This window comes from Benincasa hispida, chromosome 12 (assembly GCF_009727055.1).
Source record: "Benincasa hispida cultivar B227 chromosome 12, ASM972705v1, whole genome shotgun sequence".
Taxonomy (NCBI): Eukaryota; Viridiplantae; Streptophyta; class Magnoliopsida; order Cucurbitales; family Cucurbitaceae; genus Benincasa; species Benincasa hispida.
In genome coordinates, this window is record NC_052360.1 from 13237258 (window position 1) to 13264442 (window position 27185).

The 27185-nt window shown below is 33.5% G+C and overlaps 2 protein-coding genes across 2 annotated transcripts; one reads left to right on the forward strand and one right to left on the reverse strand.

Annotated features, from left to right (window-relative positions):
- Positions 1–20499: 20499 nt before the first annotated feature.
- Positions 20500–25099, reverse strand: LOC120092856 (flavonoid 3'-monooxygenase CYP75B137-like). Its single transcript, XM_039051085.1, has 2 exons — positions 24115–25099; positions 20500–21259 (listed from the first exon to the last, which is right to left on the reverse strand). The coding sequence occupies exons 1-2, from the start codon at positions 25048–25050 to the stop codon at positions 20639–20641; spliced, it is 1557 nt and encodes a 518-aa protein (XP_038907013.1). The 5' UTR covers positions 25051–25099; the 3' UTR covers positions 20500–20638.
- On the forward strand, positions 21266–23473 carry LOC120092857. Its single transcript, XM_039051086.1, has 3 exons — positions 21266–22037; positions 22811–22882; positions 23294–23473. The coding sequence occupies exons 1-3, from the start codon at positions 21849–21851 to the stop codon at positions 23366–23368; spliced, it is 336 nt and encodes a 111-aa protein (XP_038907014.1). The 5' UTR covers positions 21266–21848; the 3' UTR covers positions 23369–23473.
- Positions 25100–27185: the final 2086 nt, after the last annotated feature.

Genomic DNA, 27185 nt, shown 5'->3' on the forward strand with positions numbered 1-27185 from the left:
TGAGTTTATTATTTACTAGGATTTTTTATTTTATTTCTTTATTGCACACCAAAATAAATTTTAAAGTCATTAACTTGTTATTCAATTCTTTTTCAGGCCGAGCTTCCAAATGTTCCATTACCTGCTCAAAGAGCCTTGCGTAGACTCACCTCGATATATCGAGTGTGATATTTCGATGGTGATGTTCCAATGGAAGAACAAGGTGATCTAGCAAGACATGAGGATGTTCCTATTCGACCAAATGTTTGGAATAAATATCCAACAACGCCACTCGATCATTTTACACATACTTCCATAATTTCCTCTCCCTCAACATTTGAATTTTTTCCAACAACCCTCAGTACACTAAGCATGGTAGAAGGACAAACTTCACATGTCCATCCAAATGTCCATTACCAGTATGTGAAATATCGACAACGTAGTGAGGGTATACATTTTTCAGAGGAAAGTCAACCATCAAGTGTAAGAGGGTGTGGCGATCGTGGACAATATGTCACTCAACATGATCGATCTAGGCGTAATAGAGGATCTTCTTCCAATCGTGAATAAAGAACATTGTATATATGATTAAATTTATTAATGAAATTCAATTACGAAAATGCACTTGCAGTCTACAACACATCCTAAAGAACCTTGAATATTATTTACAGTAGTCGAAAGTTAATATCTATATTTTTGCATAAGTTTCTAACAACTCTAAACAAAAACAATAATTTGAAATTAAAAATTAATATTGAGTATATCAAATCAATCATAGAAATTTATTAATCTTAAAATAACATTATTGTTTATACTATTAAAAAAACTAGTAATATTACTATCAAAATAAAAAATGAGATTAGTGAGATAGTTGATTTTAGGTAACAATGATTTAGAATTAAACAAATAAAATATTATTAACTATAAAAAAACATAAGTAATGAAAGACTTCAGAAAGACTTGCCAAGATGTAGGCTCGGGCCTTCTCATTCGTCCTTGTCCATCGCTCATATGCCTCCCAAATATTTCGAGCGACATTAAAAGCTGGAATAGGAGGACAAGCCTCCGTGAGAGCGAACATGAGATCCTCGACGTGATCATGTGTTTCCATGTTGCAAAATTATCGCTAGTAAGTTTTTCGGCCACTTAACAATGCCAATGTGGTTGTGCCATTTTGAAAAATGTTGCTGAAAATACGAACAAAACTTTATTAGAATTTGCTAAACAACTTTTAAACCAATCAATTTTGCAAAATAGTTTCAAGTACCCTAAGTTATAGACTTCTATGGACAAACGTCACCGATGGCGTGATCAGTTGCCCCTTCGCTGGGATGAGACATTCTCAACCATTAGGCAGAACCAACTCTTGGAACTGAACCTAACAGGCACCATTTTTTGGTCCAGAATCGTTAACCTTTAACTATTCTGCGTAAGTGTAATCCCTCGCTTTCAGTGCCAGAGTCTTGCCCTAATGAGCCCACTGTAGGGAAGAAGCAGATTAGGACAAGAGACTAAGTTACCTTATCCTCTTATAGGAGATCAAATAAAGAAACGGAGCAAAATTTCCATCCTTTAGGGGGACACTCCCAGGGTGCCTCGAGGCGATACGCAGTAACTTTATTCAACTTAATGAGAGAGACCGAGGGATATACTGTCACATTTCCTACTCCCACTTACTATGAAACTCGCTCCATCCACCTTGATATTGACCTACCCAAACACCATCCATTGAGAAAACACGCCAAAGGTGCCGCGAAGCCGATGATAGATCTCACGGTGTGGACTATTTAGGAGAAATTGTGAAAGGTTTAAGTGAAGCATCTTATGCCCCAAGTACCTCCCACTGAATGTTCTACCTAGGGATTCATTAACCTAGACAATCCGACTATTGATTTATTCTAATTCGTCTTTTTATACTTTGCTCATAAACAACGTTTGTCTATGAAATATGAACAAGTTCAAGTAGTCACATTTAAACAATTTAATGGACTGTCCTTAACTTGCATGCATGCATCAAACTATCTAATTCACCTTTCCAGGTAAGTTTCCAGGTAGGGTGTTACGTTTCGTCATCTTATACCCCAGAGTAGACAGAATCCGCCTTAGACAAAAGGTCCCTTATAGATAGATTTGCTAGACTTTAACCTTTTATTAGCCAATTTAATCCTATTAAACCGATTAAAAGATTAAAGCCTTAGGGTTGCTTATCGTATTAGAACCGTGATCTTTAGGTTCTATGTGATCCAAGTTTTAAACACTTTAAAACCATGAATTAAACCTAAGTGAGCATGCATGTCTTTCTTATTCTTTAGTTCGAATTTTTCTTTAACTTTTAAAAAGAAACAATTAAAATCCATTTGCGCACAACAGCGTTTATACATTTATAAAATAACCTATGTGTCATGCTTCATGCAATTTTCGGTCATTACTAACAACCAAGAAAACATGCTATCATTCACCCTTATACTATAACAATTATAATATAAAGATGATGCACGTCAATGCTTTTTATGCATGCATAAATATAACTCTTATATTATATTATGCATGAGCATGCTCTTACATAATTAAATCATGCTTCTCTAAATTATAAATTACAATAAAGAGATGATGCATGACCGTTGCATAACCTAAGGTGGGATTACTATATGTGCATACCATATGACATATAAAAAGCATACGTCGCATGTAATAAAAAAAGGATTAATGGATCGGGATGAGCCTTTACAAAAACCAGAATGAAAAACCCTATCTATTACATTTTTCATCGAGCAAACCGGTTCACAAGCAAACCGGGTCTTGAACCGCCAGGAGGTCTTCATCGTGTAGCAAATGCCAGTAGGTAGACGATCGTTCAGTGTGCACTAGACGATAGGAGCATAATTGAACGATCGTGTAGACGACGATGAGGCTACGAAGCCTGATCGTCTATGTGATCGCATAGCACGACGACAGGTAAACGATTTATCATTCGTTACTAAGCGATCATTTAGTCAATTACTAACGGTGAAGCTTCCTGACCTAAAGGATTGTATGCAATTGCGTAGCCACGACGACAGGTAAACAATTTACCTAGCGTTACTAAGCGATCGTTTAGTCAAGTACTAAGTGATGAAGCTTATTGACCTAAACGATCGTCTAGTGCGCACGCGTTAAGCAATCTGCGAGTATCTCATCATCTACATGACGCGATACTCAGCAATCGCGTACCCGATCGTCAAAACGATACGATCTACTCTTGATCGCATAGCCCATTGTTTAATCGATGCGTTCATCAGTGATCGCATACTCAATCGTCAACCTGATGCGACCAACTCTTGATTCCATACCCGAGTGTCAAAACGAAACGATCAACTCTTAATCACATACTTCATCGTTTAACCGATGTGTTTAACAGCGATCGCATGTTCCTTCATCTTTACGATGCGATCAACAGTGATCACGTAGCACATCTTCTGCACGATGCGATCAACCCTAGATCGCCTCCTTCCTTGAAGAACTACAACACTTGCCTAGAACTTCGATGAACGACTCAAAACTTCAAACAAACTTTGAATACAGACTCGATAATGATTATTAATGTCCAAAAAACGCAGGGGCCTTTACAAATAATTGTAAATGTAAAAGGATTTAAATCAAACCGAGGCTAATCATCCCGAAAACATCCATTAATCCGCACATCCACAACAAGTTTAACCATTAAACAGCGTAGAAATGCACCCACCATGAATGTAAATCTCATTTTGTTGCAACAGATGAAATCGAAGTATCAGAACCTTGCTCTGATACCAATTAAAGGATCTCATATCTAAGAGTTCTATGAGCGCGTTTGGATCGCTCCGATCTCACCGTGACCAAAATATATATTATACATTCAAGATACAGTTATGAAAAAAATCTTAATTAACAGCACGCTTTGAATAAGAAAATAACAAGGGAAAGAGTTCCATACCAGTTGAATACGTTCTTCAGACTTCGGAACTCCAACGAAGGGGAACCCTCCACGTGATCTACCAATGGCCAGCAGCAACGTCAACAACAACAGACGAACAACCGCATGAACACGAACGTCGCGGAGACGACACCACCATTAAAGAGCCCCGGGTATTCTCGGAGTGAAAACCTAAAGGGTGGTCTTTGGTGAATTTGGTAGAGGAAGGAGGAAACAAAAATCGTGTATGCGATAAGCAAGTGGGAGGGAAAAAGACGCTATCGCATAGCAGACTTCTTATCGTTTAAGAGAAGCTACACGATCGTGTAGGATTTACTGAACGATCGTTTAGGAAAAGGTATACGATCGTTTAGCAAAATTGGCACACTATACGATCGTTTAAAGAAGCTATGCGATCGTGTAGGTGACAGTGTGCAATCATTTAGGTGGGAGGTAGACGATCGTTTAGGCGGAGAGGACTATCGTATAGGCTCTCATTTTACGTAAACGATCGTTTAGATGTTCACCAACTCGCGCTCTCACTTTTTCTCTTCGGGCCGATCGATTGAACTATTCAAAAATGAAAACAATTTTCATTTTAACTCATAGGTTACAATAACCGACGTTGCCCCACTAACCCACGCCCGAACGTGAAATTTAGATTAATTATCATATAATTAATCGACTAATTAATTAATAAATATAATCATATTATATTTTTATCCTATAGTTTGATATCACATATCTACTATAGTATTTTCTCCTCTACTTGATATAAATCATATTTATATCCCTCCAAAATAATGTATCTCATACATTTAGCCAATTATATCATATATAATTAACCAGTCCAATTATATTATATATAATCGAACTTCCTCTTGTCAATTTGAACATTTCAAATTATCCTAAATACTGGTTCTCGACTTTATCCAAGCTACCTAAGGGACCTAATGGACTTGTGGCTCGAAGCTCCAATGGTCCGTGAATAGCTGACTAAACTCTTTAGCCACGAGATCCACCATCCGTTAAGTGTCAGACATTCCAGTAAAGACCAACAGCTGAACTCTTCTTACCACAGATATATTTCTGTGTCCATCGGATATAACCAATCATGAGTACGATGACTCTTCACAGATGCTCGTAAGTACAGTTAGGCCAAATTACCATTTTTTCCCTATAGTTACATCTCACTCCTTAAGTACCACTGATTCCTCTTAATGAACAATACAACATAGTCCAGCTATGTATGAACACCTCTCGGGCCAAGAGAAGATGTGTGGCACCACATCGTTCAAGCCCCGGAATCAACCCTTAAGGGAGCTATCTATCTATTTACCCCTACTTCGAGGAAGGAGTGAATTCCATCTTGTGTAGCTGAGTTTCCAGCTCCCAAATAAGACGAATCCCCAAAATAGTAGGTTTGAATAAGTGATCTGGCCACTCGCACCCATACAAATCAAAGGACCGCCCTCAATGGCAGGAGTTCCAAACTCACTCAAGATTGAGGTCATGTTACCTATGGTCTTCCTAGTGAAGTGAAGTCTCTGTGATGAACGGTCTTTTATAACGAGACGTTAACACTTCGTGGTCAAGTCTTATACAAACTCTTTGTATAGGACGCCCCTGTTCGCATGTCCCCAACACGAATGATCAGGATCAGACCATCTGTGACAAGTCACAACACTTATGACCATTCCACAAAGCAGGCCGCATCCATAGCGTTACCAGGATAATTTTTCCCTCTTATATCCATATACTACAGACCATTTTGGTTATCACTCAAGACATGATCCACTTGTATGTCACCACATATATGCTTGAGTCACATACAGATAACCAGGGATTTCATGTTTATTGGTTTGTGGTAAAGCAAATAAAACAAGTAACTGATCAAAAATACAAAATGTGAAGTAAATATTATATATTAACAACACAAGCGCTCGTACGAACTGTTTACAAACTACAAGACACAAGACTTTAGGGCATTAACCCCAAAATGTCTGACTACTGGTGAGAATATCTCATTATAATCGACTTCTTCCCTCTGTGTGAACCCTCACGCAACAACCCGAGTTTTATATTTAATGCCCTAATAAGATTTTATTTAATTGATCAAGATGGTCTCGTAGAGATATACCTTTCTGCATACGTAGATGATACAAATGTTTCTTCAGAAACAACTTCTTGGTTAAAGATTACATCATGTAGAGACTTTCTAACATGAACCAAAGACCAAAGACAATTTCTTCATTTGCGAACTCGATGATGATGTCATCAGCCAAACATAGCATGATTGTCGAAGGAGCCTTCTCCTTAAAATTCTGTCATTCTTCGTCATCCATGACAAACTTTTTGACTTACCAGATAGCGGTGCCCACAACCCCTGTTGCTTTAGCAAGGATCCCATCTTGATCTTCAATGTACCAAAGATATTCCTCTCGGTGAATTTGTCGATTTTTACATTCATCCAGACATCTTCAATTGTCGAACAAATGAAGAATTTTGAAAAACCCTAACGAGGCTCTAATACCATTTTGTTACGAAAATGACAATTAAAGAATATAAAACAACGTACAAGAATCAACATATAGATATACATGGTTCACTAACGATGTGTTAGCTACGTCCATGGGGCAGAGGGAGAACAGTATTATTAGAGAGAATGTTTTCTGATTACACAAACGACGTCTCTAGGGTTAGAGAGTTTATACAGCACACTACTCTAAGCCCTAGGGTTATAATAATAAATAACTATAAATAAATAAATATGTTAATTCAAGGCATTCCAACATGTTGGGTGCCAAACGAATCATCAAATATATTAATGATATATGTGAGTATGGTCTTCTATACTCTTCTAACACCAACAACTCTCTTGTAGGTTATTGTTGTTGGATTTTATGCCTTAAAACTTGTAGATAACAAATGTTATTAATTGACCGTCATCAATAAAGAGTTATAGATGTTAATTCAATAATTGTTATTGTTTGTGTTGTTTGTCTATTTTTGTCTTAATAAAGAGTTATAGATGTTAATTCAATAAATGTTGTTTGTCTATTTTTGTCTTATCAGTCTTAAACTGTATGTGGAGACATACAAAGATCAATGTTCAAGATACAACCTCAAGGGTCTATAGTATAGGAATAAGGTTGGGTACCTTACCTTGGGAACACTATGGATACGACCCACTTTGTATTTGATACAAATGCAATGATCCAATGCATTCGTGTAGTTGACATACGAGTGGGGGTATCTTAAGCAATGAGTTTGCATAATACTAGATCGCAAAATAGTAACCACTAGATGTAACACTGTTAACTAGTTAGGTTCCTATTTCAATACGATGACCTAGCCAACTTAGTCTTAATTCTGAGTATATTATGAACTCCTGTTCACGAGGGTTTGTCTTTTGATTTTTATGGGTGGGTGGCCAGTTCATCGATCCAATATGCCTACCATTTTAGGGACAAGACCAAGTGGGGAGCTGGAAACATAATAATACAAGATGGAATTCACTCTTTCCCACCTTAAGAGTAAGTAATTGAATGTTTCCTTAAGTGGTGTCTTTGGGACTTGAACAAAGAGCCCTACTCTCTCATTGGCCCAAGAGGGGTTTTTGTTTATTGGTTGGACCATAAACAGGTTGTTCATTAAAGGAGCACTGGTACTTAAGGAATCAGAGTAACCCAAGGGTAAAATGGTAATTTGACCCAGTTGGAGCTACGAACACTCGTGAAGAACTAACTTGTTGTTATTGGTCTATATCCGTGGACACAAGAATATATCTGTAGTGAGAAGAGTGCAACTGTGGGTCTGTAGTGAAGTGTACTCACACTTAACGAATATTAATTAACTTGGTTACTGAGTTTAGCCAATTAATCTCATATCGTTGGAGCTTTGATCTACAGGTCCACCAGGTACCCTTGTTAACTCACTAGAGGATATTTAAGAGGGATAATTTGAATTGTTCAAATTAATTTGAGGAAACCATATATTAATGTGATTAATATATAATTGATTATGGATATGATCTATAAATCAATTTAAATTGGAAAGTAATATTTGACTAAGATTCGATTAATTAATTCAAGTGAATGAGATTCACAAGAATTAATTAATAGAGAGGTATTGCAAATATACATATAATAGTTATGATAATTAAATATATACATTAAATTAGATTTAGTGTATAAATAGTTATTTAATTAATGTGTAAATTAACTTAAATAAATATTATTTAATTATATTAATTAATTAAATAAGTGTTATTTAATTAATTGGGCTAATTAATTAAATAAATGTTATTTAATTAATTGGGTTAATTAATTAAATAGGTGTTATTTAATTAATTAATTGTGGAAAAGAAAAATAGGAAAATGATTAGGAAAAGNTAATTAATTGGGCTAATTAATTAAATAAATGTTATTTAATTAATTGGGTTAATTAATTAAATAGGTGTTATTTAATTAATTAATTGTGGAAAGGGGAAATAGGGAAATGATTAAGAAAAGAGCTTGACCCTTATCTATATAAAGACCTCCCTATGGCTCCTTTGGGAGATACTGATACAGACACTGACAATACATAACACACAAGTGTTATTGCGGAAAATTTTCTCTAAGGCACAAAGAGAATCCTCTCTACTCTCCAGGACCCTTTTCTCCTCCCCCTCTCCTAATAGTTGGATACCACCTATCTTTCTATTGGAATCCTAGTGAATAACGAGGTTACTCTCGTTGTAGTGTTCGAGATTATTCAAGAAATCGTTCGTGATCAAGATCGTTGGAGGAGTCGTTCGTTAGAACTTAAAGAGAATTGTACGTGAAGCTTGGGAATCTACAAAGGTAAGAATAGTTCTAATCTTTTTCCCTAAAACATGTTATATTACATGTTTATATTCCGTTTTAGGACACTGACTTTGTTTATGTAAAAATGAAATTGTGGGATGCAAGGCATTCTTATTGTGATGCAGATTAGGCTGGAAGCTCAAAAGATCAAAAAAGCACTCCTGGTAGGTGTTTCGTTTTAGGGAAAAATCTGGTGTATTGGGTTAGCAAGAAGCAGAATTGCGTCTCCCTTTCCACAGCTGAAGGTGAATATGTTGCTACGGGAAGTAGTTGTACTCAATTACTCTAGATGAAGTAGATACTCAAAGAGTATGATGTCCTGCAGAATGTTATGACATTGCATTGTGATAATTTGAGTGCCATAAACTTTATAAGAATCTAATCCAGCACAGTAGGATAAAACATATTGACATCAGACACTACTTCATCTTAGAATTGGTTGAGTAAACAGATTACCTTAAAACATGTTTGAACAGACAATCAGATAACTGACATCCTCACAAAGGCTCTTGATGTTAAACAATGTTAAATCTTTGCACGCTGAATCTATCAATGTCTTTGTTAATCCTGGAGAGGTTTGTGCTAAGAAAGAAACTTGGGTTTCTGTTTTGTCCAAGTCTACGAGTTCTGCTAGTGAAAGTACTGATTTTGTTAATAGTATACTCAGTCCTAAAGAGGATCCTTCTATCCCCAGTAATCAAGATTAGGAGAATCTTAATGTTGTAAATTCCAAAGAGTCCACTTGATGTTTTATTCAGGATAAAAAAATCGCGATATTTTGACTAAATATCATTGAAATATTGTCAAAATTAGGGATGATCATTGCTTTACCTAGAAATCAGCTAAATATTGGCAACATGTGACTTTCTTTAAAAAAAAATTTGTAGCGTGTGGAAAAGATATATAAAAAGTAGTCACATTAAACACTCAATTTATAGCACTTGCCACAATGATTGATGGTCTTGCCATCATGTACAAGTGCATGAGTTGAGCCATAGTTGAGACTAATTTTTAGTTTTTTTTTTTCCTTTTTTTTTTTTTTTCTTTACCTTCCCTCCTTAGTCCTTTCTCTTTATTCTTTCCTCTTTCCCTCTTAATATTTTTTTTCTGGTTTAGGTTGGAACTTTTCTTTTTATCAATTATTACATATTTTTTTTACAATACATAGTTTTCTCTCTCTCTATTATTCACTACCATTCATCCCTCTTCTTATCTGTTTTTTAATTTTCTCACTATAGTTTTTTTTTTTTTNCTTTAGTTCATAATCACAACTCTCTCTTACTTTTGTCCATTTTTTTTCTCGTTTGTCTTTTATCAACTTTTTCTTTTTGTATTGAAATTTGTTTTTACTTTTTATTATATTGAAAATACACAAGTTTTTAATTTTATAACTTCTAATCTATTTTTTTTTATTCAACATGTTTTTATCCAAGGTAACCTTCTGTTGGTAATAATGGGGTTGACGTTTATATTTATGGATGTCATATTTCCAATTTTTTAGAAAAAATTGAACATACCTTGATTTGGGAGTAATAGTGTTATTATCAAATAAATTATACTAATGTTAGGCAACTACTTCCTAAGTCATAATCATTTTTCGGTCTTCACTATTATCTATTGTCCCATTACGAATCATATTTGGCTTCTAAATTATTGTTTTTATATCGTTAAGTCATAGTTTATTACTTAATAAGTTTGTTTAAAAAATTCACAAAAGAATTCACAATATTTTTTAAAATTTTTGTGGTATCTGATTTTTTCCAGAATATCTGTCAATATTTAAATATTCGTCGATATATCCGTAATTTTGAATAATCGATATTTACATCAATAACGATATTTTTCCTTGGTTTTATCAAATGTTATTTCATCTGCATTTTAAATAAGGATGATATTGATCATAATAATTCTAGCCCTAGTGAGACCGTGTTACCCTCTGAGTGTGTTGAATCTAAGAATGAGATGGAGAATACTCATCTTGTTGAGTTTACCAAGGTGATTATTGATGAGATTGAGAAGAAAACCTTTGATAATTCTAATGAAGAACATGAAAGTAAAGATGTGTCAGATTCTATTGAGGACATATCAGATGATAACATCCAAATTAACCAATTACGTCGAAAAGGATAGAAGAAAATGAGTGATGGCGGTCTAAACCAAGGGATGATGACAAGTGTTTTGATTCTGAGTGGGTTGATGATCAAAATGAACATCCTGAGTCTTAAAGACCTTCTAATAGTCTTCCTAAAACTCGAGAGAAGCAACCAACTAAGCAAACCAAGAAAAAGTCACCTTCAAAGTCTATTTTCGTTGTTTCCCTTGATGGAATCTCGTTTCACTCTGAGGAAAGTGCCAAAATGTGGAAGTTTGTAGTGAATAGAAGGATAACTACTGAACGAGATCTCTCGAAACAAGCACAAGATTGTCTTGAAATTATGGAACTCCTAGTGAAAGCAGATATTGTTAGTTTGGTATTGAATTTGGAGCCTTACTATCCTCAATTAGTTCATGAATTTTATGTGAATCTCTATCGACTGTTTGATGATCAAGATAGTCTTGATTCCATAAGGGTTCATGTTAAAGGGCATCGTTTTGTTTTTTTAGCTTCTCTCATCAACAAGTTTCTAGATAGACAAGTTCCAGAAAATGTCATAGAATAGATATTGTCCATGTCAGATTTGGTCTTTAAACTCATTAGGAGGTTTCAAACGTGTTTGGCCTAAGAAAGGACAATTGTTTTTCTTTGATTTCAATGTGAAATATGGGTTGCTTCATAAGATAGGGATTGAGAATTGATGCCTATCCTCCCATAAATCTGGGCTCTTTACTACATTGGCAAGTCTTCTGTTCTAAATTGGCACAAGGCCTCAGTTCAACTATGGTGTCTTTATCCTCAATCAAATCAAACGTGGTTTTTTTTTTTTTTTTTTTTTTAATGGATGGCTCTTTTTTTGGGGGCCAAGTGAAAAATGGGTACCTTTTTGAAATTGAATGAAAAGTGGTCTTTTGCGTATGTCAGCAACCTGTGAATTTACTCATTCAACCCTAAAACTCACCTGCATGTTGTGAATTATAAGGTTTTTTTATACTCGATACTCGATACTTAATCTTCGATACTCGATCCTTGATCCTCGATCCTCGATACTTTATCTTCAATACTTGATTCTCAATGCTTGATGTTCTATGCTCTATGTTTTATGTTATATGATATATGCTATATATTAGCTACATACTACTCGATCCTCGATCCTCGATCCTTGATACTTGATGCTTCATGCTTGATGCATTACACTTTATGCTCTATATTGTATGCTCTATGCTATATACTAGCTATATGCTACTCGATCCTCGATACTCTAGGCCTTATGTTGTATGCTCTATGCTCGATTCAGAAGTTCACTTGATGCTCAATACTCTAATGTTATATACTATATGTTTGATGCTCAATTCAATGAAATGCAAAAAAAAGAAAAAAAAAAAAAAGAAAAGAAGAAATGCAAAGAAAGGGGAAAAAAAGAAGCCATGCACAAAAAAGAACAAAAGAAAAAAGGAAGAAGAAATGCAGAAAGAAAAACACAAAAAAGAAAAAAAAAATCGCAGAAAAAAATGACAAAGAAAGAAGAAGAAACTCAGAAAAAATGAAAAAAAAGAAAAAAAACACCGCAAAACGAACAAAATAGAAGAATAATGCATTTAGGGTTAAAGTGGTAATTTTACACAGTGGTAACATAAGCAGAAGGCCAAATTTCATTGGTTTTCAAAATGGTATCCATTTTTTATTTGTGTCTTTTATTTTGGGCCATCTATGCCATTTTCTCCAAATTAAACGCCATATTGGTTCTCAAACCACTGAAGTTCCTTTATGCTTTTCAAGGCTTATCTGTTGTAATCTTTTAGCTTAGAAACCTGACCTCTTGATTGACTCAGATACTCTGGGCCTCTTCCCCTAGTTGTGTCTTTCAGTTTTCGTTTGTATCAAGGAAAGTATGCCCCTGATTTGGTTCACACTGCAATACCTTCTTCTGAAATTGGTTCGACTAGGGATTTTCTTTTAACTCCATGTAGGAAAAAGGTGATGCACGTGTTGGCAAACAAGTCAAGAGATCTGGGAGTTTTATTTCAAAGAATTTCTGAGCACAAAGCTAAGGTGGATGACATGTTGAACCTTCTACATGTCTCTTTATAGGTTTTACTAAGCAATCGTCTAGTAATAGGTAAGCGGTCATTTAGAAAACTCGGCACGCAAAGCGATCATTTAGAGACTGTTGTGATCATTTAGACGCGCGGTGTGCAATCATTTAAGTGATAAGACTCTATCGTATAGGCTCTCAGCTAAGCGATCAAAATGTTTTTACACCTTTTGAGAATTTTTTCGAATTCTTTGTAAAATGAAACAAATTTTCATTTTATTCTTCAGATACAATAACCGAATAAGAATTCTCCCACTAACGCACGATTGAGGAGAGGTTTTCGGCAAATTATCATATAATTAACCAATTTAATTAATAAATGAATATAATCATATTATATTCTTACCCTATAGTTTGATATCATATATCTACTATAGTGATTTCTCCTCTACTTGATATAAATCATATTCATATCTAATTTCATCCAAAATAAAGTATCTCATACATCTAGTCAATTATATCATATATAATCGAACTCTCTCTTGTCAATTTGAACATTTCAAACTGACCCAAAAACGGATTCTCGACTTTATCCAAGTTACCTAGGGGACCTTATGAACCTGTGGCTCGAAGCTCCAACAGTACTTGAATAGCTAACTAAATTATTTAGCCATGAGATCCACCATCCGTTAACTGCCAGACATTCCACTAAAGACCAGCAGCTGAACTCTTCTTACCACAGATATATTTCTGTGTCCATCAGATATAACCAATCATGAGTATGATGACCTTTCACAGATGCTCGTAAGTACAGTTGGGCCAATTTACTGTTTTACCCCTTTAGTTACATCTCACTCCTTAAGTACCATTGATTCCACTAATGAACAATACAACATAGTCCAACTATGTGTGAACACCTCTCGGGCCAAGAGAAGATGTGTGGCCACATCATTCAAGTCCTCGAATCAACCCTTAAGGGAGTTATCTATCTACTTGCCCTTGCTTCAGGGAAGGATTGAATTTCATCTTGTGTAGCTAAGTTCCCAACTCTTAAATCAGAAAAATCCTCAAATCAAATGACCACCCTCAATGACAGAAGTTCCCAACTCACTCAAGATTGAGGTCATGTTACCTATGGTCATCCTAGTGAAGTGAAGTCTCAGTCATGAACGGTGTTATATAATGAGACGTTAACACTTCATGGTCAGGTCTTATACAAACTCTTTGTATAGGACGCCCCCGCTCGCATGTCCCCTTCACGAATGATCAAGATCAGACCATCTATGACAAGTCATAACACTTGTGACCATTCCACAAAGCGGACCACATCCGTAGCGTTACAAGGATATTATTTCTCTCCTATATCCATATATTACAGACCATTTTGGTTATCACTCAAGACATGATCCACTTGTATGTCACCACATACATACTTAAGTTACATACAGATAACCAGGGATTTTATGTTTGTTGGTTTGTGGTAAAGCAAATAAAACATACAACTAAGCAAAATCAAGAAGTGAAGTAAAATATCATATATTATACATCATAAGCGTTCGTACAAACTATTTATAAACTACAGAACACGAGATTTTAGGGCATCAACCCCAACAATGTACTACTTCAATGACATTTTGTGTCTAGTTGCATTTTGTTTTGTTTTTGTTTGTTTTTTTTTTTTTTTTTTTTTGTGTTTTTCTTTGTTTAAAAAAATTATTGCCAAAAGAGGAGTTTGTTAGATATTATGAGATTTGTTTTTAAATTCATATATATTATCAGAAATGTCATTGCATTGGTGGTCTATGACAAAGGAATGTTTGTCGAAAATGCAGATTCTGCAAAATACTTTCTTTATCGGGTTTTTTCCTTCTCCAACATTATTTGTTGTTCCTTTTCCTTTTTCAATGTGCAACTGCTATGGAAGTTAGGTTTGCTTGTATGTATTTCCGTTGTGCATATTTATAGGACAATTAGTCCGCTAGTTCAGGTTGGTTGTTCTGTCTTTACTAGAGCAACATTATAAGTGTGTCGGTTGTATAAAAAGGAGTGAGTTGTATCACTTGGAGATATATTTCGATCTGTTTACTTCCTATGTATTGTGATTCATCTGAGAATGAATTCTCAAAGCTTAAGAGGAGCCTAAGCCATTCGAGTGAAGGGGACTTGGTTCTTAGAAGGAAAAATACAATTCAAGTGAGAAGGAGTCTCACAACTTAAGGGGAGCTCGAGTCTTGCAGAGAGAAAGTCTTGGTCATAGGGAGAGCCTAAGGCATTCTACACTGATACTACTACTTAGGAGGAGTCTAAGTTTTCATGAGAGGGAGTCTCAAACCTAGGAGGAGCCTAGATGTACGCTTGAGTGATACAATTGTTTTGGGGTCACTGTAATTGCGTTATCATTACAGATAAGTACTACGTTATAATTACTTAATCATTGATATTAGTGAAATTATCTTTCCTGGGCACACTGCTCTCCAAACGTAGGTGGTTTATACCAAATTGGGTTACCAATCTCTTGTGTTCATTTGTCTCTTGATTACTTCTTATAATTGTTGTGTAGAATGTTGTAACATTGTAGGTAACATAGTTATCACGCAGTAGTCAACTCCTTTCTTATTTTCAATTTGCACTTAGACCTAATCTATCTTTATTTTTACAACTCATACACATTTGGTGATCAATAGCTCAGTGAATAAGACATTAATATCATTTCAAATGCCATAAATTCAGTTCTCACTTGTTCTTACACTTAACCCACAAATGCCTCTGTCATTCATAATAGGTATGTTTGATATTATAAAAGCTACAAAATTAAATTATAAAAAAATCCTCTTGAACTTTTTAATTTATGTCAAAAATACCTTTAAACTTTAAAAAAGAATTCAAAAATACCCTTAATATAAGTTTTGGATGGGAATCATTAGTATTTTGTGTCGAAAATACTCTTGAACTATCAAAAGTTTCAAAATTACCCTTGAATTTTAAAAAAAAGCTCAATAATACCTTTATTATTAGTATAGGTACAAAAAACCGTCAATATTCCATTGCAAAAATAACTCTAAAATTTCAACAAGAAAAAAAAGAAGTTTAAAAATGATCATACAATTAATATAGTGATCAATTTATTTCAATTTTTCTGGAGTTCGAAAAAAACCAATTAGATTACAAATTATATAGTTATTCTCTTTTTTTTTTCATATAGATATTCTTATTTTTGTCCAATTTATACAATTCTTACACTAATATTTTAAGCAACCAAAATAAAAAGCAAAGCTTTAAGTTAAAACATAAAATAACACAAAACCTCATAAAATTCCAAAATCAAAATATCCCTTTTAAACAAACCAAAATGATAAAAAAGAAACTATTAACACACACTCAACTACTAATATACAATATCGTTAAAACATTTAAGTCCTAAATCCTTTGTTGCTTCCCAACTGTTGTTCTTCTTCTTGTTATAGTTTATATACCTTAACTAAAGTGGCAATTTTATTTATTTACGAAAAACAAACAAATATCAAACAATTAACAAAGGAGTAAAAGGGTATTAAAGAAGAGAAGGAAGAAAATAAATGAGAAAATAGAGATGTAAAAGCCATGAGGGTATTAACGATTTTTGTTCATATACTACCAATGATGATATTTTGGAAATTTTTTAAAGTTTAAAAGGGGTGTTTGGGTTGAGGAGATGAGATGAGATGGGTTGAGATATGAACTCAACTCATTGTTTTAAAGGTCAACTTCGTATGTCATCGACATTTTATTTCATGTCCACCAACAGTGTACTTAGCCCTCATCACCACCGATGCCTCGTTGCTCAACTCCAGCGACCACCTCCGATGACCAACTTCGAGACCACCTTCAATGGCTAACTCTAGCAACTACCTCGAGAACCAACTTCAGCCATTACCTCCAACAGCCAACTCTATCAACCACCGCCTGTAGCCAACTCTTGCAATATCCAACCACCACTGTTGACGGCCAACTCCAGAGATCTCTGACGGTGATCACTCCACCAACTCCAATGACTATTATTTTAAATTATGGCTACTATAAATTTAGGCTTTGTTGACACATGAGTGTTATGTTTTGTTGACGCTCATGACATAATAAAACTTCAATTTAAAGATTAAAAATAACTATTAATTTAAAGGTTAAAAATAACTTTTAGTCCCTAAACTATCATGGAAGCAACGATTTGCTCCCTGAATTTTAGTTTGTAACAATTTATCTCCAAACTTAAAATTTTGTAACAATTTAGTCTCCAAACTTTATTTTATAACAATTTAGTCATTGTACTTTAAATTTGTAACAATTTAGTCCCATTATAGAAATTAATTATAAGGTTTAATGAAATTTCATGCATAAATAAACCATAAACTACTTAGGGGGCATTTGGGGTAATGAGTTCATTATTATAGTCCTAGGTTATTATAGTTGGATAATGATAGTTTGTGTTTAGAGTGTAGATTATTTATTTTGGGTTATAATAGTATGTGTTTGACGTGTAAATTATTTTAGTTTGAGAAGGAAATAGTAAACACTAGCAAATAAAAAAAAATGATGAATGTAAAATAGTAAAAACTATAGTAAATAGTAAATACTATAGATTATGGGGGTTTTGAAATAGTGTTTACTGTAGCTAATTAAAGGTTTTGAAATAGTTTTTACGGTAGCAAGAGGTGGTTATTATATTTTGATGATAACTCTTGCCCCAAACGCCCCCTTAGAGACTCGATCTTTTTTGCAAAATACAAAGTTTACATCATAAAATATTAAAAAATGACTACTAGTTTTGATCAATTTTTTTACATGAGAGACTAAATTGTAATAATTTTGAAAGGATAAGAACTAAATTTTTACATATTAAAGTTCAAGAACTAAATTATTATAAAATTGAAAGTATATGGATTAATCGTTACAAACGAAAGTTCAAGAACTAAGGAACAAAAAGTGATTTAACCTAATTTAAAATTACATATAAAACATCAATAAATGTTTATATTTAAGTTGACACACAAAATTATTGATAAAAAATATCTTTGTTTACACAAAAGTATGTAAGTTCCGTCAAAATGTTGAGTTCCCGATTTTTTTACTAGTTCATTGTATTTTATATTTGTTCTTTATTGTAATTTAACATTAATAAAATAACTTTTATCATGTAAGAAATCAAATAAACTTGTATGTAAAAACACTTTGAGAAAAAAATATTAGACATGTGAGAATTTTATTTTTAAAAGTTTTATCAAAAGTGTTAAAATAAAAATAACTTAACTGGGAACGTCACATGCACAAATTTGTAAATGATTGATTAAATTTAAAAAAAATAAAATGCATGATCCAAAAATAAACCCTAAACCCCATTTTCCAAAACTCTCAACAATACATGTGTGCTTAAAAAACAATAACATAAAGTATAATCTAGAGTTTATTAAAAAAATATATATTATAGAATTATTGAACAAAAAAGTTTTTAAACAAAAATAATCATCATAAAAATAGATTATTCATGAAAAAAAATTGTACAAGATTCTCCTGACATATGAATTCAACACCTCAAACTCCCAAAACATAGACATGCCAACTCTACAAATAAACTTAGACATATAAACTTAACTCAGCATGCCAAAAAATCCTTAGGGTTAGCATCTAAAAGCAACTATAACAAATAATTTTGAACTCTTTTTGAAGTTTATGAGCATAAAGTTTTGAAAGTTCAATGATAGTTTTAGCATAAAATACAAAGTTTAGGGGCATTTATGTAATTTGGTCAAGCTAAAATATAAGAGAGAAAGTATAGGAAATTATTAGTAGGTGTTGTTTTTATATAAATAAATAAATATATATCCTTTTTTAAAACTAATTGCATGTATAGAATATTTGGGAAGATACATTTACCTTTTTTAAAAAAAAAAAAATTCTAAAATAACCTTCATCTCCCAACGTATTCTTCATCGTGTTTTGATTTGTTTTTTCACCTCTTCTTCATGTTGTATTCTTCAGTGTTTTCTTCATCGATTTCAGCTCTTCATTTTCCTGCTTCTTCTTCATCTGTCTTCTTTTTGGTCGAGCTAATATGTGTTTTCCAGGTACGTCTTCTTCATTCTCCGCTGCACGATTCTGAGATTCATGAACTTCTTATAACTGATATTAGTTACTGATGATAGATACATATCATAGTCTATCGATGATATTGGTCTTCTACCAGTCTATCAATGTTGAGAGTTTAATTGGTGTTTTTTACCATGATTTAAAAATATGATTAAGCTTGCAGTAGTGGCGTTTCCTAGTGGACTGTGCGATGATAAACATAATTACTTGAATTACAAGACTAAAGGCGTATTGGTCGATGAGATTATGTGTTTTAAGATTTTTGTGAGTTTGATATTAAAGAAAATTCAATTGGATGCATCTATTTCTTCAATACAATTATCGATCTTATTGGATTTTGGTATCAATAACATTCAAATTGTGGTTAAAAATCTATCTTTTAAATTCTTCTAGTGAAGTAACTTCACGAGACGATCTTCACGAGAAATGAACTCAACTTCACGTCATTTTTGTCTTTTGTCTCGTAAAGTTCGTCTCGTTCACGAGACAAACTTCAAGAGAAATAAACTCAATGAAGTCAACTTCATATCATTTCTATCTTTTGTCTTGTGAAGTTCGTCTCGTGAAGTTACTTTGCGAGACAAACTTCACGAGATGAATTTCACGAGAAATGAACTCAATGAACTCAACTTCATGTCATTTATGTCTTTTCAAGTAATGTTACTGTGCTTTCTATCACTGATGTTGATCTATCATTGACATTGATTTATCACTAATCACCCATTTCATAATAACAAGAGTTTAGTACTTAGAACTTTAAAATAGAAAGCATAAAGGGACATAATTTGCACTGATTCTACTAACGATCCAACAATTTCCTATATTTATATAACAAAATGAACTACATATGAAGTTATTGTGATTAATTTCAAGCAATGTCACTGTGGTCTATCATTGACATTGATCTATCATTGATCACTCATTACATAATAACAAGAGTTTAGTCCATAAAACTTTAAAATATAAAGCACAAAGGGATATAATTTGCACTGACTCAACTAACGATCCAACAATTTTCTATATTTTTATGGAAAAATGAACTACATATGAAGTTTATTATGGATCATTTCTATCACTTATATGTTTCTATCACTGATACTATTATTGTATTAGTAGTATCAGTGATAGAATATCGTTGGGTTAGGATTTTGAAGAAGATCGAAAACAAAAAAAGAAAAAAAACAAAATAAGATCAAATATCGAAGAGTTCCGATGAGGTATCCCAATTGTGGATGGTTTTTGGATTGGCTGGAAGAGGGTAGAAGAAGATCGTGGAACGGGATATGTGGGTTGTGGATGGGATGGGCTTGAAGGATATATGGGTTATAAGCTTATTACATTTTCATGGGCTTTTTAATCTTAGGTTGTATTTAAATTTGACCATATTTATAATTTGTTTTGGTTAATGTTATAATTAAAATTAGTTTGACCCAAAATTTATGTTTGCAAGCAGCTCTAAAATATAATTATAAAATATAACATATAATTATCCTTCTCATGCCTGAAAGAAAAAGTATGATTTACCTTTTATTTATAATGAGAATACACGTGCACTTATTAGTATGAGAGGAAACATAATTTGCAAGCTTTGAGTTAGGAACAACAATGGCAGAAGTAAAAGCAAATTTTGCTTACCGATACAGAGTAGGGTTTGATAGTCTAGGCGTTGGGATGAGAACAAGAGGCTTCTTCATCTTCAAAACAATCCCAAATTTCTCCTCAATTTCAATTTTCTTACCTTCTTTCAATTTCCAATCGAAGGAATGCAAAAGTGTAGCAAGCAAATACATTACCATTCTTTCTGCCATAGATATACCTGCACAGTTTCTTCTGCCGGACCCAAACGGGAAGTAACGAAAATCACTCCCATAGATATCAAATTTACCATTCAAGAACCTCTCTGGGTCGAATTCCAATGGATTCTCCCAGTGATTGGGGTCTCGCTGAATGGCCCAGACATTGACGAAGACTCGAGAGACCTTTGGGATTGTGTAATTGGAGATGATGGTGGTTTGGCTCGGGCAGTGCGGCGCAAGCAACGGCAGAATTGGATGCAGACGCAAGGTTTCTTTCATTACGGCTTTCAGATATGGCAAACTCTGTATATGGGACTCTTCTACAATGCTCTGTTTTCCAACAACGACAGTTAGTTCTTCCATGGCTTTTTCTGCAACTTTTGGGTTTTTCATTATCTCTGCCATTGCGAATTCAATGGTATTTGAGGATGTGTCTGTTCCACCTATAACCATATCCTGCCCCCATGCAAACCCAAATCCATTAATTTTACTTCAAAATATTATCTCTTGTTGCAGAGTCGACTCGAGTATGTATAAACAACTGTTTTAATTCTTCTTTGGGATGCATAAACAATTTTGAAAAGTTGAATTACAAGTTCAGGAAAGAAACTTGTGATGAAAGGACCTTGAAGTTAGGTTTCTTCCAATTTTTCTAATCTTTCATTTGTATTACCACCTGGCTTTGAATCCGTTATTTTTACTACTTTCCAATTAAAATTGTGTCTATTATTTTAAATTAAAATTAGACATTAACAGTGAGAATACGACGATTTTTAAAAACCATTAGAAGAGTTTCACTTCTCCGACGCTATGGCGTCTAGAGAGGTTTGTTAAAAACCACATTTTAAGCTCGATAATTTGCCCCTTCCCTTTTGGCCTTCTTTTCCCTTTTACCCTAACCCTTCCTTTCCCCTAGCCGCCGAAACCCCAGCTCCCCTTGCCTTTCCTCTTTCCGCCGGAACCCCAGCCCCTTTCTCCCAACCGCCCAACCCCCTTCTCTCAATCCTCCAATTCCACTCTTTCCTTTCCTCCTTCCTCCTTCTTTATGTTTCTGTTGATCCTCAGTTCATTGTACAAGGAATTCTCCTCAAGGTACGCATCTTATCGCAAGTTCTTCAAATCAACCGCCCCACTCAGGTTGCTGCCACCAACGACTCAGCGCCACCGACCCAGCATCGCCGCTGCCGACCCACCTCTTTTCCTCTTCCATAATCTTCAATCACTGCTGCTATCGGTAATATTTCTTCAATTTTAAATATATTCAGCTATATAATTCAATTAGTTGCTTTCAAAGCTTATATGGATCCATATTTTACTGTGCTCGTAGATAAACCAACAGTTTCATAGGTTTTACATTATCTTTTCCACCATTTTGTTTTTGTTTTTGTTTTTTTTCTGTTAAATTAAATAGAACAACACAAATTTTATTATAATCTGTGGATGAGTTGGATTATTCAAGAGGGGAAGGATTATTCTGTATAGCAGACTAAGTGTGAAATACGAAATTATATTCCTATTGTATTGAATGCTACATTTGAGGTATTTGGACCCATAAAAAGGCCTTTAATTGGCTCTTTCTTTAGCTTCAAACTCCATCAATTCATTCCATACAAAGCCCTTTTTTAATCATTATTCTTCATCTTGCCATCTTGAGCTATCATATTCACTTTTCATTTTTCACTATTTTTCTCTCTTTTATAAATCATTAATGAACTAACTTCAGCTCTTTTATTGAATCATATGCTTAGTTCATCATTCATGACTATGCTTATGTTACATTGTTTTTCCAATGGTATAAGAATTTTACCATTTTACCTTACTTTAGTTATTTAGATTGTTTATTTTAGAAATTTAATCGGATTTGAATGAGGTTGACTGTTACTGTTGTGAAGTTGAAGTGATTAGTTTACTAATTTTAGTGATTTACAATTTTATGGTCTTTTATTTTTGGCCTTGAATGTATTGTATATAACAAACTTAATGTGTAGTTATACGTGCATTTTTCAGTTTGGGGCTGAAGTGGTAACGGAAGAAAAATGGCTTGTATGCAGTGTTGTTATTAAGAAGCCAAGGAGAAAGGTAAGATTTTGTAGTTATACGATGCTCTAGTTTTTCATTATAATGTTCCTAAGTGTATTTATATTGTTGAGAAATATTATATAATATTTTTAGGTTGAGTTTAAAGTTTTATAATGAGTTTGAAATTGGTACAGGGTAAATGCATAATTATGTTTCAATTTGAGTTGAATTATAATACCTTTGTTGTTTAGTTTCTAAATTTTAAGTTTGAGATTAAAGTATGTGTGTGTGAGGTATGTCTAAAGTATAGTTTCCAAATTTAAGTTTGAGTTTGAAATTGGAAGTATGAGATTTTATTCAAGTTATTAATATTACTATGTTTAAGTTTTACTGTGAATTTGAGATTAATATATAGATAAATGCATAGTTATGTTTAAGTTTTGTATTAATGTTACTATTTATATTTTGTAGGTATCTCGAGGTTTATATTCAAGCAAAGGAGTAGAGAAGAATCAAGATATGTTTTGTGAATATTATGAAATGTAGATTTGTATTTTGTAAGTTTTGCAAGGTTAATGTGGATATTATGTAATTGTAATTAACATTGTAAAACTAAATTGTATGTTATGTAAGAAAATTAATTAAATGTAAAAGTTGTTGGTTTCAGTTCATTTACTTAAATTTGTAGGATTCAAGTAGGTTTCAATTGTTGCTTTAAAAAAATTAATAGGTTTGATTTTCAATAAATTAGAAATATTTTATATAAAAAATACCACTTCCGAACATCTTAATGACTGTCCGGAGAAAAAACAAAAAAAAATTGTCAAAATTTTGTAACTTTCTCAACGGCAACTAGATTGGGTCGGGAAAGTAACCTCTCCGACGCTAAATAGATTGGCGTCTAGAAAAGGTTCATTTTCTATGCTAATTTTTTGAATTTTGGATCGGAAAGTTTTTTTTTTTCACCTATCCAACCCTTTACCGATGCCAAGAGGTTGTGTCAGCATAACATATTATCATCCGATGCCAATAAACCATTTTAGATAGTTTAAAAATATATATATAAAAAAATCATTTTTTAAAACTAAAAATGGTCAATTGTTATGCTTATCTTTGCAGGTACAAACGAGTTACCAACCCAATATAATATTAATATATTATATATATATATATATAGTTTTTTTTTTTTATAAAAATAGTTTGAATGAGAATTAAAAGCATTAGATATTATATTAAATATTATAATGAACATAAAACATTATAGATATTGATTGAAAGTCGGAAGTAGTTACCATTAGCAAGGCTTTAAGTTGGACCATTGTCAGAGGTGTTTTGGAATCGCTTTCATCTTTGACTTTAAGTAAGAACTGCAAGAAATCATTTTTATCCCTATTTTCCTCCTCATCCGCCTTTCTCAATCGTTCATCAATCATCTTGTCAAAGATGGAGTCCAATTTCGTAACAAGTTTAAGCATTTGCTTCTCAATTCCTTGGAGATCCAAACCTGCCAAGCATGGAAAAAAGTCAGAAATATTAGGCTTGGCTACTAACTCAGTCATGTCCGAAACCATCTTCCTAAACTCAGCCGCAACGGCCTCCTTTTGATTTCCTTCCAGTGTTGACCCACCCCACAACATGCTCGTAATCACGTTGAAAACCGTCAAGAAACCCTGCTCTCCCACATTCACCACCGACCCGGCTCGCGGGTACAACTGAGCCACGGTGTTTCTAACCTCTCTACGGCGGAGCTCGTAGACAGTGTCCAAACTAGCGTTGCTAAGCATCTTGATAGCACAAACTTTTCTCAACATCCGCCACTCGGGTCCGTATGGGGTCCAAGTTATGTCAAAACCGCCATACGTTGCGACTCGACCTGCTTGGGGAACATCGCGATTGGCAAATGTAATATCATGGACTTTTAACACCTCATGTGCCACCGATGGTGAATTGACGATTATACAAATCTTTCTACCCAACTGCAGCTTCACAATTGAGCCATATTTTTTGCCCAATTTTGTGAAGTAAGTGTGAAGTTCTGGGTCTAGAAACGGCAAATTCCCGAGCAATGGGACGCCGTGAGGACCTGGTGGAAGCTGCAAGCGCCGTCGAGAAAGTTTGACATAAAAAATAATCAGTAGAAAAGCGGCAAGGAGGGTGAAAAGAAAGCAGGTTTGGTGATTGGGATTAAAGAAATTAAGAGTTAGAAGGAAATTGAAAGTGAGTTCCATGGTGAAATGTACAAAGAAAGAGAACTTTGGAATGAAACAAAGGCTTTGCCTAAATTTTAGTGTGTAGATATATCGTTTATATAAAAGTATATTTATGGAATGTGTTCGTGTTTCTCAATCAAATGTGTGATCATGTTGATCATGACAACCTAATAAACTAGGTGGGGAAATGCTTGAAAATATATCTTTAACAATAATTCAATAGATTTATCTCATTCATAATTTAATGTAGTTTGATAGTTTAGACTTTTTCTTCCGAACCATTATTAGAGTGGAAATCCTATGTCTAGGATATGAATAGTATTGGTGTTAATGTTCTAAATCGAGTGTATCTTGTAATTTGTAAAGACAAATTATATATCTAATAAAATAAAAAGTATTTTATTAATGTTTAGACTGGATTAAATCAATCCAATAAACTAAGAGCTAAGGTTATTTTATGAAACTTAAATATGTATGTGGAGACATAAAGGTGGATCACGTTTAAGTGATAACCTAAATGGTCTGTAGTAGATGGATAAGGTATCGGTTGGGTACCTTATTTTTGTGACACTACGAATATGACCCGCTTTGTAGATGTTACAATTATTGTAAAGTGCTATGAATGATCTTATCCTAATAGTTCATGTGGAGACATGTGAGCCGGGGTATTATATACAAATAGTTTGTATAAGACTGGACCGTGAAATGAATAGTCTCTCTATATAACGTCGTTGCTAGAATAGACTTACATTTCACTAGGATGACCATAGGTGACTTGACCTTAATCTTGAGTGAGTTGTAAACTCCTGTCTATGAGGGCAATCCTTTGATTTGTATGGGTGAGAGTGGCCTTGTTAGTCGACTCAACATGCCTACCATTTTGGGACTTGTTCGAGTAAGGAGCTGAGAACACAACTACACAAGATGGAATTCACTCATTTCCTAATCTTAGGGAAAGTAGAAAAATTGCTCCTTTGATAGTTGATTCCAGGTCTTGAACATTGATGCCTCAATCTCTCACTGGCCCAAAAAGTGTAAGTTTATAATTGGAATATAAACTATTTGTTCATTAAAGGGATCCATGATATTTAAGGAGTTAAATGTAACTACAGGGGAAAAAAGGTATTTTGAACCAACTATAGTTATGATCAATTTGTGAAAGGTTGACTCACTGTTGATTGATTATATCCGTGGACACAAAAATAAATCAACAGTGTGAAGAGTGCAGTTATCGGTCTTTAGTGAAGTGACCTATAGTTAATGAAAATTGATTAATTTAATTAAAAAGTTTAATTAATTAATCTCATAGCCTTAGAGCTTCTAATCTGTAGGTCCATAAGGTCCCCTTATTCACCTTGTTAGCTTAGTAAAAGATATATAGGAGGAATAGTTTGAATTGTTCAAATCAATTGCATATTAATGAGATTAATATAATATGGTTAATTATAGATGTGATCTAAAATTAAGAGAGAAAAATATTTGAATAAGATTCAAATATTAAAGAGATGTATACATTTAAATATGTGATAATTATATGTTAATTAATTTTATATTAAATATGATTTAATATAGTCGTTTAATTGATTAATTAATGATTAATTAATTAATTAATTAATTTTTTAGAAGTAGAGATAAATAAACATGTGATGTTTATTTATTTGTTAATTAATTCTATATATTAAATTGGATTTAATATATATGGTTATTAATTATTGAACTAATTAATTAAATAAAAATTATTTAATTAAATTAGAACGAGTGGGAATAGGAAAGACTAGAAGAAGGGAGTCACCCCTCTTCTCTATAAATAGGTTTTCATGGCTCATGTTTGTGAGATAGTTGAATTAGGAATTCTGAATTCTAGTCTCCTACTACTTCTATCAAACTCTATCTTCTTGTCTCTACTACTTCTTCTTCTTTCTCTTTCAAGTCTTAGAGACCACGCATTCAATTCTTGGGATCCTAGGGAATAACGAGATTTCACTTACGACGGTGTCCCTTGATCATTGAAGAGACATTCTAGAGAAGACGCAGAGGGAATTGTGAAGAATTTGGGAATCTACAAATGTAAGGTTTAGCTCTTCCTTCTTTTATTCTCTTAAATGCATGCTAATCTTGATTATTTATCCGTTATGTTATTATTTTTATATCAT